This window comes from Eleutherodactylus coqui, chromosome 2, assembly GCF_035609145.1.
Source record: "Eleutherodactylus coqui strain aEleCoq1 chromosome 2, aEleCoq1.hap1, whole genome shotgun sequence".
Taxonomy (NCBI): domain Eukaryota; kingdom Metazoa; phylum Chordata; class Amphibia; order Anura; family Eleutherodactylidae; genus Eleutherodactylus; species Eleutherodactylus coqui.
Genome location: NC_089838.1, coordinates 264,936,944 through 264,954,678, shown reverse-complemented (window position 1 = coordinate 264,954,678; position 17,735 = coordinate 264,936,944). Strand labels below are relative to the sequence as shown.

The 17,735-nt window shown below is 42.9% G+C and overlaps 1 protein-coding gene across 1 annotated transcript in view; it reads left to right on the top strand.

The window, feature by feature from the left end:
* Nucleotides 1–17,735, top strand: part of ITGA11 (integrin subunit alpha 11) — a 113,933-nt gene that overhangs the window by 10,072 nt on the left and 86,126 nt on the right. Inside the window, exon 2 of the mRNA XM_066592947.1 lies at nt 14,503–14,614. Coding sequence (XP_066449044.1) covers nt 14,503–14,614 — 112 coding nt within the window. The remainder of the gene's footprint in view (nt 1–14,502; nt 14,615–17,735) is intronic.

Here is a 17,735-nt window from a genome sequence, read left to right as displayed (position 1 = left end):
TGTTCTCTCACTATCTCTCTGCTTATAGATAGCCTGGATTCTTTTATTCTTCAATAGCACAGGAAAGATCAGCTGATGTTATATTTACTTTCTAAAGGCCCATTTAGACACAACGATTATCGCTTAAAGCCCTCTTTTGAGCGATAATCGTTATGTCTAACTGCACTGACATCGTGCAGTTTTCGTTAAGCAGTCGCTCATCGTTGTCTTTCAGCATGCTGAAAGACAACGATGAGCCTTATCAGGAACTCACAGCAGGATACAGCTGATACCATTGTTTCAGCTGTATCCCGCTCCCTGAACACAGGCGGGGTATGGAGAACACAGCTGTCCAGCTGCGTTCTTCATACCCCACTCGGAGCGCTTGGCTATATAACAGCCGGGCACTTCGAGCGGGGAACAGCTGGATTCAGAAGACAAGCGGCCCCGCTTGTCTTCTGCATCCCCCACTCAGAGCGCAAGGTGATCACTCAACGTTTGAGCGATCACCTTGCGCTGTAAATAGACACAACGATTATCACTCAAAAGCAATAATCATTGTGTCTAAATGGGTCTTAAGAGAAAACAGATGCAAAATAGAAATTTAAAAGTTCAACCTTCTCAACATCATTTTTAAGCAATTCACCATTTTAAGTAGAACAGATTGTTACACAAATACAGCACCAGAACCAATAAGCACAGCACCAGAACTAAGCTCAGTACATGAGCAATGAACGGTGCAATTTTTTGCAGGGTCTTGCGGGGAAAGAGTACAGTAAAATTCACAATACTGCAATCTTCACTGTGCAAAAAGTTGCGCTATTGCACACGTTTTTGCACATATGACCATATGAAGCTGCCCTTAAAGTGACCCTCCAGGCCTGGACTAGCAAAGATAGCTGCACCACTTCTCTAAATACCTGATGCAAATTGTGTATTAGTAGCCATTGGTAGTCTAACACAGTACATGCTGCTCCTACTAGCCAGTGCTACTCACATGGGCAGCACTGGTCAATGAAAGCAGGTGTAGTGTCTTCGACTTATGATGCATACTAATGCATAGTATACACCAGGTAGTCAGAGAAGCTGTGCAGTCATCTATGTTTGTCCAGGCCTGGAAGGGTCACTTTAAATTGAACTTGTATCTGCCTCAATGCATTCCCGCAAATGATGCTAAGCAAAATCATTTACCTATCCGCAGCCTAATGTCATATTCCTGCACTGTTTTATTGTTCCATTGGGGACTATCATGGCAAAATCACTCACCATTTTGATCTTCTGTGCTACCAATGAATAGGAAGGAATATAATATTCAGAGGCTGACAACTGATCAGACCTAATAATATTTACAGAGCAGCGAGGCCTAGCTATTATTATGCCCAGTCTATGCAACCCTCTGTGAGCTAAACACATCCACTGCAGAAATCTCTATTGTCCCAATAATATGGCTGAAATTATATCAGCTACTAGCATGGAAAGCATCAGTCTGAAGTGCAAGTTGTTTAAAGGGGTTTTCCAAGTAATTTGAAAATTGGATAGAGGGCAAAGAAATAGTTAAAAATAACAAAACAAGGCATACTCACCACTCCGAAGCACAGTTGGTCCCCTAAAACCGCTCCAACCAGTCTTGTTTACCGTGGCTGCAGTGGTGACACTCCATAAACACATGTGACTACTGCAACCAATCATTGGCCTCAGTGTTCTCAAGCAATTTATTGCTGGGGTCATTGATTGGCTGCAGCAGTCATGTATGTATATAGAGTGTCTCATGCTGCAGCCAATGTAAACACTTGCTTTCGGGAAGGACAGGAGTGACAGCGGGAGATCCGAGGGCATCAGACTAGTAATTATGACTTTGTTATTTTTGACCATTCCCTTCCCTCTGCCCAATTTTTAAATAACTTAGAAAACCCTTTGAACTCACAGAAGACTGTGTGGACTACAACTGTACTAAACCGTGATCTGAGAGAAGTATTGTTCTGTATATCTTTCCACCTCTGGATATTAATATAAATGGCCTTGTTTATTGACAATAAACCTCAATGAAACAATGAAAGTTTCATAGTTCTTAGATATACAATTATTAAAGGGGTTGTACCAAGATAGACTTTTGTTACCCATCCATACGATAGGAGACAAAAGTCTGATTGGTGCAGGTTTCACTACTGAAAACAGGATCTTGTGTCCTTCTCTTGTGTTACTGCGGGCTCGAATGGAGTGATGGCTGTGCATATGTAGTACCACTCAATTCATTTTCAGTGGGACTGCTGGACATAGCCCCATTCAAAAGAATAGAGTGACGGCCGCATATGACTGCTATTGCTCCATTCAGTTTGATGTCACTGCGGGTGGAAGAAGCAACAAAAGAAGAGATCACAGGAACCTTGTTCCCAGGATTGGTGGGGATCTCAGTGGTGAGATCTCCACCGAACAGACATGTATCACCTGTCCTATCTATAAGTGGAAAAAGTTTATCTTGGTACAACTTCTTTAAGCTTTATTTATCTACAACCATAAAGCCTCTTTAACAGGAGGAAGGTAAAGGTATTTTTAAGAATTTTATCCTACAGTTGGCTGTCCATGGGTGTAGCGTTTTCCCGCAGCGGATTTCCACTGCACGAGCCGACGTGGGATAACGCTAAAGTCACTGCCATTTTCTGAGATGAACCTATCATTAATGATAGGAAAATCGCGGCCAAATCGTGGCATGGCGCGATTTTTATACGCGAGCAGAAAATTGTGGCGATGTATATCAGGCTGCGCTTTCCATAGTTATCCTATGGAAAGCATTTATTGCATTACCTGTGTGCGGATTATCGCCGCGGATAACCAATGATATATTGCCTGTGGACAGGAGGCCTTAGAAGAGGAAAATTGGATTCGCCTTCATGGGATTTTTGCCTTCATATGGACCAATATTGCAGGATAATAGGCTGAATGGTAAAAGGTAAAGTCCCCTTGGTGCAAGCACCGAGTCATGACTGACTCCTAGGGTGACGTCACATCATGACATTTTCTTTGGCAGACTGTTTTTGCGAGGTGGTTTGCCATTGCCATTGCCTTCCCCAGTCATCTTTACCCCCCAGCAAGCTGGGTACTCATTTTACCTAACTCAAAAGGATGGAAGGCTGAGTCAAGCTTGAACCAGCTACCTGAACCAAGCAGACATTGAACCTGCAACCTTCAGGTCGTGAGCGAGACATCTGCATTTCTTCTTTTTCCTAACACTCTGCACCACACAAGGCTCTAGGCTGGATGGACATATGTCTATTTTCAGCCTTACAAAGTACATTAGTAATTGCTGACATTCCAAAAAAAGCTCTTCTGCAGGTTTCCCTTTCTTATCTTTGTTCTTAAGTCATTATCCACTATATAAAAAGCAAACAAAGTAAAGTAATACTATTCTTGTCCCTTTAATTCTCCTGCTGCTATACATATGTAGAAAGCCACAGAGAAGATTCTGGCTTTCATTTAACATGAAACATGTGGACAGATTACACGTTGACAAAATACTTTACAATCTCTCCTCGCGGATCAGAGAGCAGGCTGTGTACATTTATTTTTGCCTTTCGCTGGCTACATTCAGGTCTTCCATAAAATTCTAAAAGAAACATGTAAATGAAGTACAGAACCTGCTATTATACTGTATTTCATCTCTGCTAAGTTCTGACTAATGCCTAAGGGAAAAAAAAGCGTAAAGAATATGGCCACAAATGCCTTCCAGAGCGGATGGTTAGAATTAATGTCGCCTGAGTGCCATCATATCTGACATCCGCCATAATCTGCATGTCACTGCCCTGCTGTAACATCAACTAGAAGGACTAATTAAGGGTCTTGCAGGACAGCCTGAACCCTTTCCTGAGAGCACATATGGGTTAATTCAACATCAGCTCCCGTTCAGATCAGTTTTTACGGCATTCCTGTGGGCTGCGCACTTTCCGTCTGGAGGTTTTCTCAGGACATTATTCTGTGAGTAACTAACTATTCTTAGCAAAGGCATAATACATGACTTTCTGAATGTATTATCTGTGCGTTGGGCTTCACTAAAAACTGACCTACTGTTCCCAAAGGTCCCACTCGCAAAACTCATACTTAGGGCCCCCTTCATGTGAGGGTATGAGCAAAACACTTGCATAAGCACAATGCATTTGCATCTCGATTGATGCGCTTTTGCACGTGTTTTAACGCATATTACTGTACTTTTGGGGCTCACAGGGCCAGTTCACACCCTGACGTGATTTTAAAGACCATTTAGCCTAATGAGTTCTTTTTCCTAAGGAATTTCACAGTGTATTGCTCATTTGCGCACAGTGTGGATTTGCACACCTCCCATAGACTTCTTTGGGGACCTTTGGTGTGTACATGTGCACAAATTAGAGCAAGCTGCCTTTTTTGTTTTTGTGCGTGTGAAATGTACACGCAAAAAAAGTAATGAGAATAAACCCATTGAACTATACGGTTGCCGCGTATGAGCATAGTTGTGTACACAATTTTTTCATGCTTAATACGCAGTGAATAGAACCCACTGATTTCAATGGTTCGTTCACATAAGCGTATTTTTTCATGCGATGTGCAGTCACACGAAGGAATACACGGTATGACAAATATTGTTGCATATTAGGCACCGCAATAGGCTATTGAAGTGAATGGCCAGGCACAAAAACACAGTGAATACACAGGAAGTACTCACTGCGCATTTGCGCCCCATATTAATGAGCCTGTCTGCGTTCTTTTATGTTTGTGCAAATATGCAGTGTATTTGTACACATAAAAACACCGGAATGGCTGCAAAATGTGGTCATACGCAATTTGTGGTCGTGCAGACACGCAGCATATTTTTACGACCAAAATGCACTTACTCCCGTATGAACATGCCCTAATTGTGACCCCCCATAATGGCCCCAGTAGTAATATAGATCCCCATAGTAGTCCCAGGGATGCTGCCTGGCTGGAGGCTACTAACACTGCTGACCTCTGCCCTAGGTGCAGACGTCAGCGATCACAGATTCCGCACTGTGCCGCCGGACCAGAGCTGCAGGCTTGGTGAATAGAATGCTTTTAAAGGGCTTATACTGGGGATTGAGCAGAAGTGCTGCTCTAATCCCGGTGTAGTGCCTGGCAATGGCAATTGCAGGCGAAGCTCTTATTGATATCAATGAGAGCTGCATCAGCAATTATGAATGCCGGCCACTATACAGAGTCGGAGTAGTGGTTGAGCTCTGACCCCGCTGTATCCTGAGGCTGCTTGGATAACCCTTAGTTATGAATTAATGCACAGTCAGCGAGCCACATAAAATCGGCAGCGGGCTGGATTCAGCCTGCGGGCCTTGTGTCTGACATGTATGCTCTAAATGTATTCGGACTACTCAACTTTCCCTCAACAGATGATGTTTGGGGAAAGAAGGTTTGAGGATGTAAAATTTCAATCCTTTTGTTCCCTAGCTACAGCTTATCTGCATAGCCAAACTGGGCACCTTTAGACTTGTACAGAGTGGGCGCCTTTTCCATACATCGCCACCCAATTGGTTAGAGAAAGTTGGAGGCATCCAATTACAATAGACAGACCCTCTCCGATCTAACCTCTATCATCCACCCTGTAAATCATTAATGAATGCTATTTATGTGTGGTGTCGTACAGCAATGCTTCTAGGGGAGAAAATTTCCATAATACCTCATCAGTATGAAATCGGAAGCATACAGAGGTACAGCAGAGACCCCATTCATCTCTAGAAGTCCTGTTACTACTTGGTACATGGCCATAATCATGAAGCCTAAGGGCTAATACCACGGATTGGATTATCGCTGCGGAATTCACAGCCAGATGCAAATTACGCAGCAATGACCATCCATAGACATGCTGTTTTAAAAGATGGCGTGAGACAGAGTGCAGAATTGCTTGCACCCAATGGCTCCTATCATGTCATTCTACAGTTCCCTTGAGGTAGACACTTCAGGAGAAATGTCCACAAAAGCAGCCGGCCCGGGAGCCATCGAAGGCCATGGTGGCTCTCATCCTAAATGGGTTGTTGGGATATTGGTACATGGGTACATTCTCTCTGGAATACCTTGTGTTATTATTTGTCTAGAGCATTGGAAAAGAGTTGGGATTGGAAATAGCAGGACTATTCCAGTGTGTTTTAAAGCTAGCATTACTCTCATATTGCTGAAACAAGCTGTTTTGGTTTGTGGTTCTTTGGAAACTTGTACAGCGCGATTCATGTCTGCCTGTGCTTACAATCCACATTTCTACCCTAATTACTAAATTGTTATTTTATTACATCATCATTGTATAAAAACGGCGTAGATTTAAGCAGACTTGTATTGCAATATTTCCATATGTACGGCTTTCAGAATTACATTTCTGCAGAGTCATCAACTATCCCTAATCCTTCTGTATAGTGCCAGAGTCTTAGGAGATATCCCTAAAAAGCCCCCCATACTCTTAAAAGTCTTCCATTCTTCTAAACTCATGAGTTTAGGCTCCCCTTCGGCTGGATTCACATGAGCGTATGGTATTTACGCACGCATTTGCACTGCGTTTTGGCTGAATAGGTGTTGCGTATTTGTGCATGCAAGTGCTTTTTTTCACTGTACTTTTTGTACGCAGAAAAATACGCAATGAGCGTGGCCGCACACGGGCGCATTCGCATGCGCATTGGTGCCCGCAAGATCTGTAGGACGAATGCGCAGCAAACAGAACCCGTTGATTTTAATGGGTTCCTTCAGACCTTTTTTTTCCGTGTGCATTTCGAGCACGGGGAAAAAAAGGAACATGCTCTATTTTGATTTGCAAAGGCCCCCTATCTGTCCGAAATGTTGTGTGGTTAAACGAAAACACCTGGGCCTAATAAGTCAGCTGACTCACCTACAAAGTCAGTTGACTTGTCTATTAAGTATGCTGGCCTGCCTACTCAAACATGGCGCTGCCGGAACCGCGCAATGTGACCGATCCTAGCAGCACAAGAAAGTACAATAAAAAGCATCATCACAGGCGCTATAGCAGGCTATCATATGACCTGCATAGCGCATATACATCTCGCGATAACGTGCGTATATTCACTTATTCCTGTGTGCGGCTGCCCTGATGCTCTCAGCCATTCAAACAGACTATTAGATTCTTTCTCTTCACAAGTGTGCAGATGCGACCAAATGCGCACATGTGAACAAACCTATTGAAATCAATGGATTCTACTCTCTTTGTATGGTGTTCGCAAATTTTGCACGTGCAAAAACGCTTGTGTGATTTCCCCTTTAAAGGAAAGCCGTCACCACCTGTAAGCACCATAAACTAAGTTATAGTGTTCATAGGGCAGGTCCAGAGGAGTTCAAGGATGTAGTTTTTATACTCACCTAGTTCCCCATTCCCGTGCTGTCACCTGTGGAGGTGGGTGCCTGCAGACTCATCCCTGCAGGCTGTGGGCGCGCATTCCATTAGAGAACAGTGTGTGTGTGTGTGTGTGTGTGCATGATCACACACACTGTTCTCTATGCAAGTGCGTGGGCACAGCGTGCAGAGGTGAGTCCGCTGGACCAACATCCACAGGTGACAGCACGGGAACTCCACGGGACTGCCCTGTGAGCACTATACCTTAGTTTATGGTGCTTATAGGTTCCCTTTAACTTCTAAAGAAACTAATTAATTATAATAAAACTGATACACTGAGCTATGCCTAGTGCAGTCCTGAGGGGGTGCTGTAGAAAATAGGGATCTTCTTAAATCTTATTTGCATCCTTGTATCATGCACCAACCCCAACCCTTCCACTAGATATAACATGACATACATGTTTTACCTAGGATGTTCCTTCAACCCCTTCTTGACATCCACACACATGTATGGCAGATGTCGGGTGTCATTGTATTGAATAAGTTCAGGAACCAAGCCCATTCTCTACAAGGTGGATGTTGCTGCCACTTTTGGGGATAATTTAGATCACAGCACTAAACCCTTCAGACTCTGCGGTCAGTTCTGACAACGGCACTTAAAAGGTCCAAGAGGTAAGGGTCTCCAACAATAAGATCATGGTCATCATGACAGCCTTGTGAAGGCTCCCAGGGTGGTCATGTTTTTCTGCCTATTAAGCCATGCCTGTGGAATGCAACAGATTGCAATACTGAAGAATTGCAGTATACTGTATGTGCGATCAAACAATCGCTAGTTCAAGGTGCCTATAGGGACAAAGCAAAAAAAGCGAAAATGTCATGTTTACCACATCATAATGTTATAAACACCCTCCTTCCGGAAAAAAAAAAAAGACAGCAAAATTACATGTTTATTCTATGTCACCCCTTTTAGAGGAATATAAAAAGTTTTGTAATAAATTTTATGGCAGATTTAAAAGTACCACTAAAAACTACAACTCATCTTGCAAAAAAACGAGCTCTTATGTCGCTGTGTCATCAGAAAAATAAAAAGGCTATGTTTTTTTTTAAAGTGGAGATGGAAAAATGAGAAAAAAGGGCTGCGGTAGGAAGGGGTTTATTTTGTATTTTTTACACTCTGAGGGCTTATTCCCACGAGCGTATATCAGCCGGCGTTTTCACGGACGGACAATATACGCTACCATCTGGGGCATAGAAGCTCATGAACAGGTGCACAAACCTACCGTGTGTGCACCCGTTCACATGGCATAGGCCCCGGCACATATACGCCGAGGTCACCATGCCGTCGCCCTTTTCCCTTCCTTCCCCCTTGCAGGCTCACCTCTGCTTTCCTCCCTGCTTGTTCTTTGCAATGGAAAGAGGCGGAAAGGGGCGGTGCTTAGCTCCGCCCCATCCAGCCCCTTTCCATTGCAAAGAACGAGCAGGGAGGAGAGGAGAGGTGAGCCTGTGAGGGGGGAGGAGAGCAGAGGGAGGGAGTTTAGCCCATGCAGTGGCCGACATATTCCGGCCCAAAAGATAGTTCCAGGACTGCTTTTACGTCTCAGAAATACGGCCATGTGATCTGATGCATTGGAATCCAATGCATCAGATCACAGCGTATATCGGCCGGCCATGAAAACGGACGGCTGATATACGCTCTTAGGAATAAAGCCTGACCTTGTTCCAACAGTAGCTTTATCATCTTTATCACTCTTCACAGCCAAAATTGCATGCCAATTAATTCCTTCTAGTGTTATCATCCTCAGAAGACTTGGACTGTTACCATGAAGCAGTATCAGATGAGTTGGAACTGTTCGTAGTGTTTATACAACCCAGTATAAACCGTCAGAAAAAGGCAACTATATAGTTCAGTAGCTTTTTGTAAATGTCCTCTACAGGGGTATTTCATAGCTATCTTAGGGTAGCCTCTGCTCAGATTGGCTTTGACTCGAAGCCCAAGTACTCACATATCCTCTTCCAAAGTGTCCACACAAGAAAGTTCTTCCTCCACCTTCTCTACAGACTCTGCAATGAGTTTTGGCCCTCAACTCTGACTCTAGCACTTTCATAGGCATTTACTACTGTGACCTTTACTTGATCTAGCTCATACACTCTCATCAACAGAGGCACCAACATACTAACAGATTATGCCCTCAGTCTGTAGGGCAACCCCATATATCCCCTGGCCACAACACCCACAGAACAGCGTTCCTGTGCCTAGTATTTTCTCACGCCACTTTTGAGGGCAGCTACCACCTCATTCCCCACCAAGCCTAGCATCTTAGGCCATACGTCCCCAGCGCCATACTGGCATAGGTGGCAGCTACCACCTTGTTCCCCACCAAGCATAGCATCTTAGGCCATACATCCCCAGCGCCATACTGGCATAGGTGCAGCCCTAATAACATTAAGCACAGAAGATTCACCAATGCCCATTGTGACACAAAGACTTCTAACATTCATATGGTGAAACAGTTTAAGTCATTGCTTGAACCTATGAACTGCCCATTCGATGAATATAGTACATATAATGCCAATACTACATCTCTGCTATTCGGTATTGGCCTTAGCTCAGATTTTTTTTTGTAGTTGCTGTTCCCGGTTATAGGTAAAAAACCAACAACTTTATATGTTGCACTGATAGCCAGTCTGCCTATATTCTGCTTGTGCAGAAAGCAGCGAGATAGTAGTGTACACACACTAGAACAGCTCATCGAATAACTACGGTAGCAGAACCAAGGTCATAACATAAAATAGCGCTAAAACGAAGCTCAAAACATAAATACAGCATCAGAGCTAAGTACATAACTGAAATGCAGCACAAGAAAACAAGCTAAAAACATAAATGCAGCACCAGAATCAAGCTCATAATATAAATATAGCATATACCAACCTCAGTACATTGATACAATACCAGAGCCAAACCTATAACACAAATACAGCCCCAGAGCCAAGCTCATAACATAAATACAGCATTAGATCCAAGTTCAGAAGATAAATATAGCACTAAAATCAAACTCATAAGGCCGCCTGCAGACGAGCGGAAATCCCGCCGCGGGATTTCCCGCGGGATTTCCGCCGCTGAAAGTCTGCATAGGAGTGCATTACAATACGCACTCCTATGCAGACGGCCGCGGTTTGGCCGCGCGAAATCTCGCGCGGCAAACAAACCGCGGCATGTTCTAATTTTCTGCGGGGCACGCACTCACCTGGCCGCCGGCTCCGGTCTGCGCATGCGCCGGCTGCGCGGCAGCCGGCACATCAAAGAGCCGGGGCCGCCAGGCGCGGGTGAGTACGCGCTCGTCCCTGCAGGCTCTGGGGTCGGATCGCGCGGCGAGACTTCTCGCTGCCGGATCCGACCCGCTCGTCTGCAGGCGGCCTAAGATAAATACAGCACAAACAATTTTCAGTACATAGATACAATATCAGAAGCTAGCTCATAACATAAATACAGCCCCAGAACCAAGCTCAGTACATAAATACATTGGCGCCATAGAACACCAGAGGAGAGAAGACAGAGCTAGGAGGATGATGATTCATGTAGCTCTAGACAAGATGCTGCTGCACGGAGGAAGATCATCTAGCTGGGTGGACCTTATGGGGCAACCGTCCCCAGTCTACATCAATCTGTGCCACCCCTACAAGCTGGCAGCAGGTGCCCTGTGCGATCGCAGTGGTCATACCTAAGGCCAGCCATGCTGCTATAGTCTCCTGATAAGATGCATCGCCTGGAGTACTGGTATGCTAAAGCTTTATGTCTACTTTCTCAAGCAGTTGTCTCCAAACTTGGTTGACTCATATTGAAAAACCAGATATGACTATGCTGCTGGATTTTGTTTTTCTGAAGTCTTTTCTGTCCTTAATCATGGCTATTTTTTCCCATCAAACATTGGAATCTGCAAAAGAGGCTTTGAACAGACCCTCTGATGCAGATGTGAGCAGAGCCTTAGGCTTGATCCAGACATCTGTATATGAAAAAAGCCATATAGTGCACATTTTTAATGGCAATCAGTGGAAAACATATGTCATTCCTAGTGGGTGCAAACATTGAATGCAGCACAAACGAAGCTTTGGGATTTAGTACCTGGAAGTGTCAGAAGATTTCTGCTTTTTTTAGCTCTATACAATAGTAACAAATATTAATTGCATTTTTGTTCTGTTGCTGAAGAACAAAGTTCTGAGTAAATCTGTGCTGCAGACACCATTAGGAGTGCCATGAAACGGAGCGCATGATAAAAGCAGATGTGCCACTGTCTGCAACACAATAACTAGGATTATTGAAACTGTTGCAGGACAGTGGCAACTCCAGAACAAAGCATAGCAGTCATAGTTGTAGGCTAGATTCACACCACAAGTTGGCCTTTATGACTGATGGATAGACTTCAAGAGCCGAGCATATGCCAGACGGATGCCTATGAATTTTCAGACGTCTGCATTGACTACATTTGAAAAAAAAACCAAAAACATATCCCATGTGGTTTATTTTGCATACAGTGGTATTTAATAGTGTAGGACATTCTGCACTCTCAGACAGGATTGCCTTATCAATGTCTATGAGCAACTTAGGCCGGATTCACACAGGTGCAAGTGCATTTACGCATACAATTGCGCCCGATTGGGCATTTTGTATTTTAATGCACAACTGCGTTTTTTTCATGTACTTTTTGCGTGCGCAAAAAAAAAACATGTACCAATGCTTTGCATGACCAAATTTTGCACTCTAAATACGCGCATGTGAATGAACGTATTGAAATCAATGGGTTCTATTTTCTGCACGCAGATTTTTTGCGTGCAAATACCTAGAGCTTCAACAGACAAGTATAGCGTAATGCGCTTGCTCCTGCGCAATTTTTTTGCACAGTGAACGAGCGTATTTAATGGTTGTGCATGCGCGAATACAGAGTGTATTTGCGTAAGCACCGCTTATTCACACGGGAGAGGGAATCACCCTGCCCTGATTTAAAAGGCTACCTTGTCTAACGACGTGCCGGTGATCGCCGATGTGCGTGTTTGCGCGCCTCCTATAGACCTCTATGGAGGTCTTTGGTGCGCAAAACTCAGAAAGATAGGCCAGGTCCTATTTTCTTGCATCTTCGAAAACAGGTGCAAAAAAAGATGTGAGGATGAACCCATTGAAATCAATGGGTTCTGTTCTCCACGGGGATTTCCTGCATGCATAACAGCGGCGTTTCATATCCGTATGTCTAAGTCCTTAGCCCTTAGTGGTTGGTGAATTTCCTGACATGAATCTCGAGAGTAATGCCCAAACAGGATGTGAATCTGGCCCAACCCAGTACACTGGAAGAAGTCTATTTAGATCTCTTCTATATAAAGATTGTGAATATCATCACTTTCATTATGTTATTTGTAACACTGGAATCCTGCTGTCTAAACATCGGGCTTTCCTCTACTTCACTTGCATTTTCTAACATTGTGCTAAATAATCCTATCATAAAAAAACCCAAGTCTGATCTTTATGGGAGGATATGGCAGAGAAAACCACTACAATCCACATAAAAAGACAAAAAAACAGAAACCAAACATTGTCGTTTGTCTTGGAATTGCCGCAAACCATGTCAATGATTCAAAAGCCTATTTATAGAATGTTCCGTGGACGATGGAAGAAGCGTGGAATGTTTGGTGTAAATAAATGTTATATTTGGAGAAAATTAAAGCTTGAATTTTAACAAGTGAGCCTTCATTATAGTGAAAGATTCCATACAGTCTACAGGATTGCTATACTACATGAGTTGAACATGGATAGAATATTTATGTATGAAAATTGGTCCCATTATGGCTGCATGCCAGAAAGGATAGTGACAATTATATTCTACATTTCATAATTATCTATGTGTTTTGTGGCAAATGGGGCTAGAGTAATACCTAAATGAGATGGATAGCCATTAAGGGGTCACAGACGTAGCAGTCCCACCAGGGCCCTGGAGCATTAGTTGGCCCAAAGACCACTGTGCCACTAACATAAGTTGTACCCTCTGTATCATACAGGCCAATGCCTCAAACACTTCGTATAAAGTCCATCACCTCATACTCATCCAGGATGCCAGTCTAAGTTCTGTCCACCATTGTCAGACTCCTCGTACTCCCAGGTAGCAGTAGAAGTTCCACACTAGACCAATGCTTGGTCTACAATGGACCAGAATGGACCCAGAAACCAGCAGCAGAGGGGAATTTCTGTTCCGCAGCCATACCCGCTTAGGTGTTGCCTGATTAATTAGAAACAGAAACCTCTTCTGTACTGGAGATTTCCTCAGACCACCTGCCAAGTGGTGCCCTACTGACCACTTTTGATACTGCACTCCTACAGCTTCCATTGAATTTAATGGGAGCTGTACCTGTAGTAGCAAACCAGCCGCGGCAATATTAACAGTGCTATCTGCTTCCAGAGCTGTCCACCCTCATAGCAGGTCTGGCGGGAATCCCAAGTCATGGACCCTCGCCAATCAACTATTGATCTATCACCTTTAAATTATGCCTCTTATCTAAACAATGCTACATGGTATTGCTATCTACACATTGCTGGCATCTCAGAACAAGGTAGAAGAAAATTAGTAAATGTCCTCATCTATTGCACTAGAAGGAGATTTTGGGTAAAGGGGTTTTCCAGGGAAATACAAATGATGACCTATCATCAGGATAGATCATCAATAGTTGATCGGCTGGAGTCCGTCACTCGGGACCCCGACCGATCAGCATGCTGTCAGCTCCACAAATACTCAGACTTCGGAGCAGAAATCTCCCCCTGCCAACCTCTGTATAGTGGCCGGCGCTTGTAACTGCAGACACGGCTTCCATTGATTTCAATGAGAGCTGTGCCTGCAGTTATAAGCGCCGGCCACTATACAGAGGTCGGCGTGGAGGCTTCCGCTCTGATCTCTTTGAATGTGCAGCGTTGACATCTTGCGCCCGCACAGCTGATCGGTCGAGGTCCCGAGTGACGAACCCCGGACAACTATTGATTACCTATCCTGATCATAGGTCATCAATGGTATTTCTCTAGAAAACCCCTTTAATGGAAGCTAAAAATCTCATGTTCAGAAAAGTTAAGAAATAAGTATTAGCCCAAAGATTTGCTTACTATTTATATGTATTGACTTACCTGCTGATGGTGCACTGCTCTTTATATACTCCTCATTTTCTTTTAGGTATGAGTGACATGTTCAACATTGATGTTAAGAAACCGAGGATCATTCAAGGATCCAAGGATGCCTTCTTTGGCTACACCGTGCAGCAGCATCAGGTTGGAGGCAAGAAATGGTAAGTAACTCTTTCCCAAGTATATAAGAGTGCTGGGTATATAAGGATACTTCAGTAAATCAGTATACATGAGAAGCTCTCAATTATCTATATCAACCACCAGGGCCAGCCCTAGGTTAGCTGGTAAGACAAAAACAATATATATTGCACTGACAGGCAGTCTGTCTGCATTGTACTTGTGGAACAAGCAGCAAGATAGCAGCATACCAGCAACAGAACAGCTCAGTTAGTAAATCATCTACCAGAGCTAAGCTCATACCATATATACAGCACCAGAAACAAGATCAGTACATAAATATAGCACCAGAACCAAGCTCAGTACATATATTCAGCATGAACTAACCTCAGTACTCAGATTCAATAACAGAAATAAGCTCATAACATAAATACAGCACCCGAACCAAGCTCAGTACATAAATACATTATTAACTAACCTCAGTATACAGATTCAATATCAGAACCAGGCTCATAACATGAATACATTCACTTGACCATTCATTTGAAAGCTGTTGTGTAACCCTGCATTTGGCATGGGAGAATGTATGGCTGACTTCAGCGGATTACAAGGCCATCTTCAATCTAAAAAAGGGGTCGTTTGATGAGGCACACCCTGTAACTCATAAGTTAACTCATATGTGCAAAGCTACATCGTTTGATGAAAGATGTCAAGACAACATTGATTCTACTTAACATAATGGTGACTGATGATCTTTACAGATAGGTTCACTAAAATGTACTTGAAGCTGGAAACATATTTTCATCTCAGCATATTCAACACTGACCACAGCTGAATATTCAGCATTGTGAAATCAATACAGTGAAAGGGTTAAGTTTATTAGAACAAGAAAAGGCCAAAAATTGTCCTCCATATGTTTGCATTTTTGTGGCATGTTTGTATCTCATTTGGGATCTGTAGGAATCTCTAGTGCTGCCTAAATCTTATCTGAAGGAATTAAGTCGAGGAGGAGTCTAGATTTTGGCCACGATTCCATATTAGCTGGAAAGTTAAAAAGAAATCCCCTAAGTCTACATAAACTACTAGTGTCCCAACTCAAATGGACCAGCTTACAGAATGGCAGGCGTGGTAGGCAGAGTTACACTAGGTACTTATGCTGTATGTCATAAAGGATAGTTATTGAAGTTATCAGTAATATTATTGGTTTTGGTGGATTCTGAGATGTTCCCTCTGGACTTGATCTGCTTAGCCGATTTGTTTTATTCGTTGCAGCTGGGTTCATTCTTCCTAGCAAGCAGATGACAATGACTTGCTTCTGTTCACATAGTCAGAAGCTTCTAAGGTTAAATGGGTTATACAACCAAAATTTTATATCACCTATCCATAGGATAGGTGGTAAATGATTGATTATGGGAAGTCCCACTACTGGCATTCACAGGTATCATGAGAATACAATAATAAAAACAAAAGTCAGCACTTCAATGCAAAGCTGCACATAAGCCATGGCTGTAATAAATACAATAACAGAAACACACGCCTCAGCACTAATACACATTTAATACCTGATTAAAATTGCACAGTTGTTGTTAATACTAACCACATAAAAAATGATCAAAACATGGGGAGCCCATCTGCCATGTCCACATTCCCTCATCTGTCCCTGGTGCTTCAGTGAGAGTACATAGCCAGGTATTCTGCTTTCCTATTCACTTAGAGGCTTTTGGCCCAAAGAGATGTATATTTTAGAGTTAGGAACTCATCCAATAAGTTTCACCTGGACTTGACAGTTGGGCTCCCATGTTTTGATCAAAATGTGCATAAGAATCTTGCATTTTATGCAGTTCGTATAGAAAACAGTTGTGTAAATTTATTCAGATATTAAATGTGGATGAATGCCTAGGCACATGTCTCTGTTAGGTTTCATGATAATGACATACCCAAGTCCCACAAGGTGACTGGAGGAATGCTATGCATTTTTGACCACCGCTGTACTCACTGTTTATGGAGAGAGCCAAGGGCACTGCTCAGATATCTCTGCCAGTCCCACAGAAGTGAACAGTGTGAGATCATTAGGCATGCTCACAGCCACTCCACTTACCCAACAGTACTCAGGGTGCACTTCTTTTGTGATACCTGGGGATCACAATGGTCAAATCCCAGCCATCAATCATTTATCATCTATCCGGTAGATATGTAATACACTTTTGGTGGGAAAACCTCTTAAAGCCAGGTTCACACAGAGCAGTTTGGTGCAATGATTGATGCCTTGTTTTGAGCCAAAGCCAGAAATTGATCCTCGAGAAAAGAAAGTCTCCTCTTTTTTGTTTCCACTCCTTAATTAAGCTAAAAAAATAATCAAAAACTGTCCTGTGAGAACCTGGCTTAATTATAAAGACTATTGAGAAACAGCTAGTGAGATAAGCAGGAAGTAATAAACCTGTGGTTGTACTCCATTCTACAATTAGTATAGCCGATTCACATACAGTAGCATGGTTAATGCATACATTTTCCATTATACTCCCCCTCTCTTTGGAATTTATCCCCCACCCCACAAAAAAAGCACAGAGAAACCACTCCACTACTGTAATTTGCGCCCTTTATATCTCGGTTAGAGATAATTAGATTTGTGTGGGTCTTTGTTAGATTTTTTTCAATACCAAGGGGTGCTTTAATATAGTTACAGCCCAAAATGCAGCTCTCTCCTTGGCATTCAGACATAGATATAGTTTAATATGCCCATATTTTGCACCCTATTCAATGAATCAGTTATCTACTGTTATATTACAACTGCACCTTCTTTAATTGTAAATGAACTTTGGAGATGAGTTGAACTATGATTGCTGCTCTTACTCCCACCATGCATTGTCTGGAGTTATTTATATACATCCCTTGAGGTTTGCTTCCATTAAATTTACCACAGGATTCTTTTTTATCACTTCCTTCTGTAATAACTCATTAAAGAACTCAAGATCTAAAAACACTCAAATATCCTTTATCTAGAAATAACTCTTCCTTCAAAGAAAAGTTAAGTATTATACTGATTTTCTGTATTCTTAATCCATCATTGCTCTGGGCGTTCTTTGTTTTTTGAATATCTCTATCATGTAAACTCCGAAAACTCTCTTAAACTGTATTCTGTTATGCAGTATCTGTATTTGAGCAAGC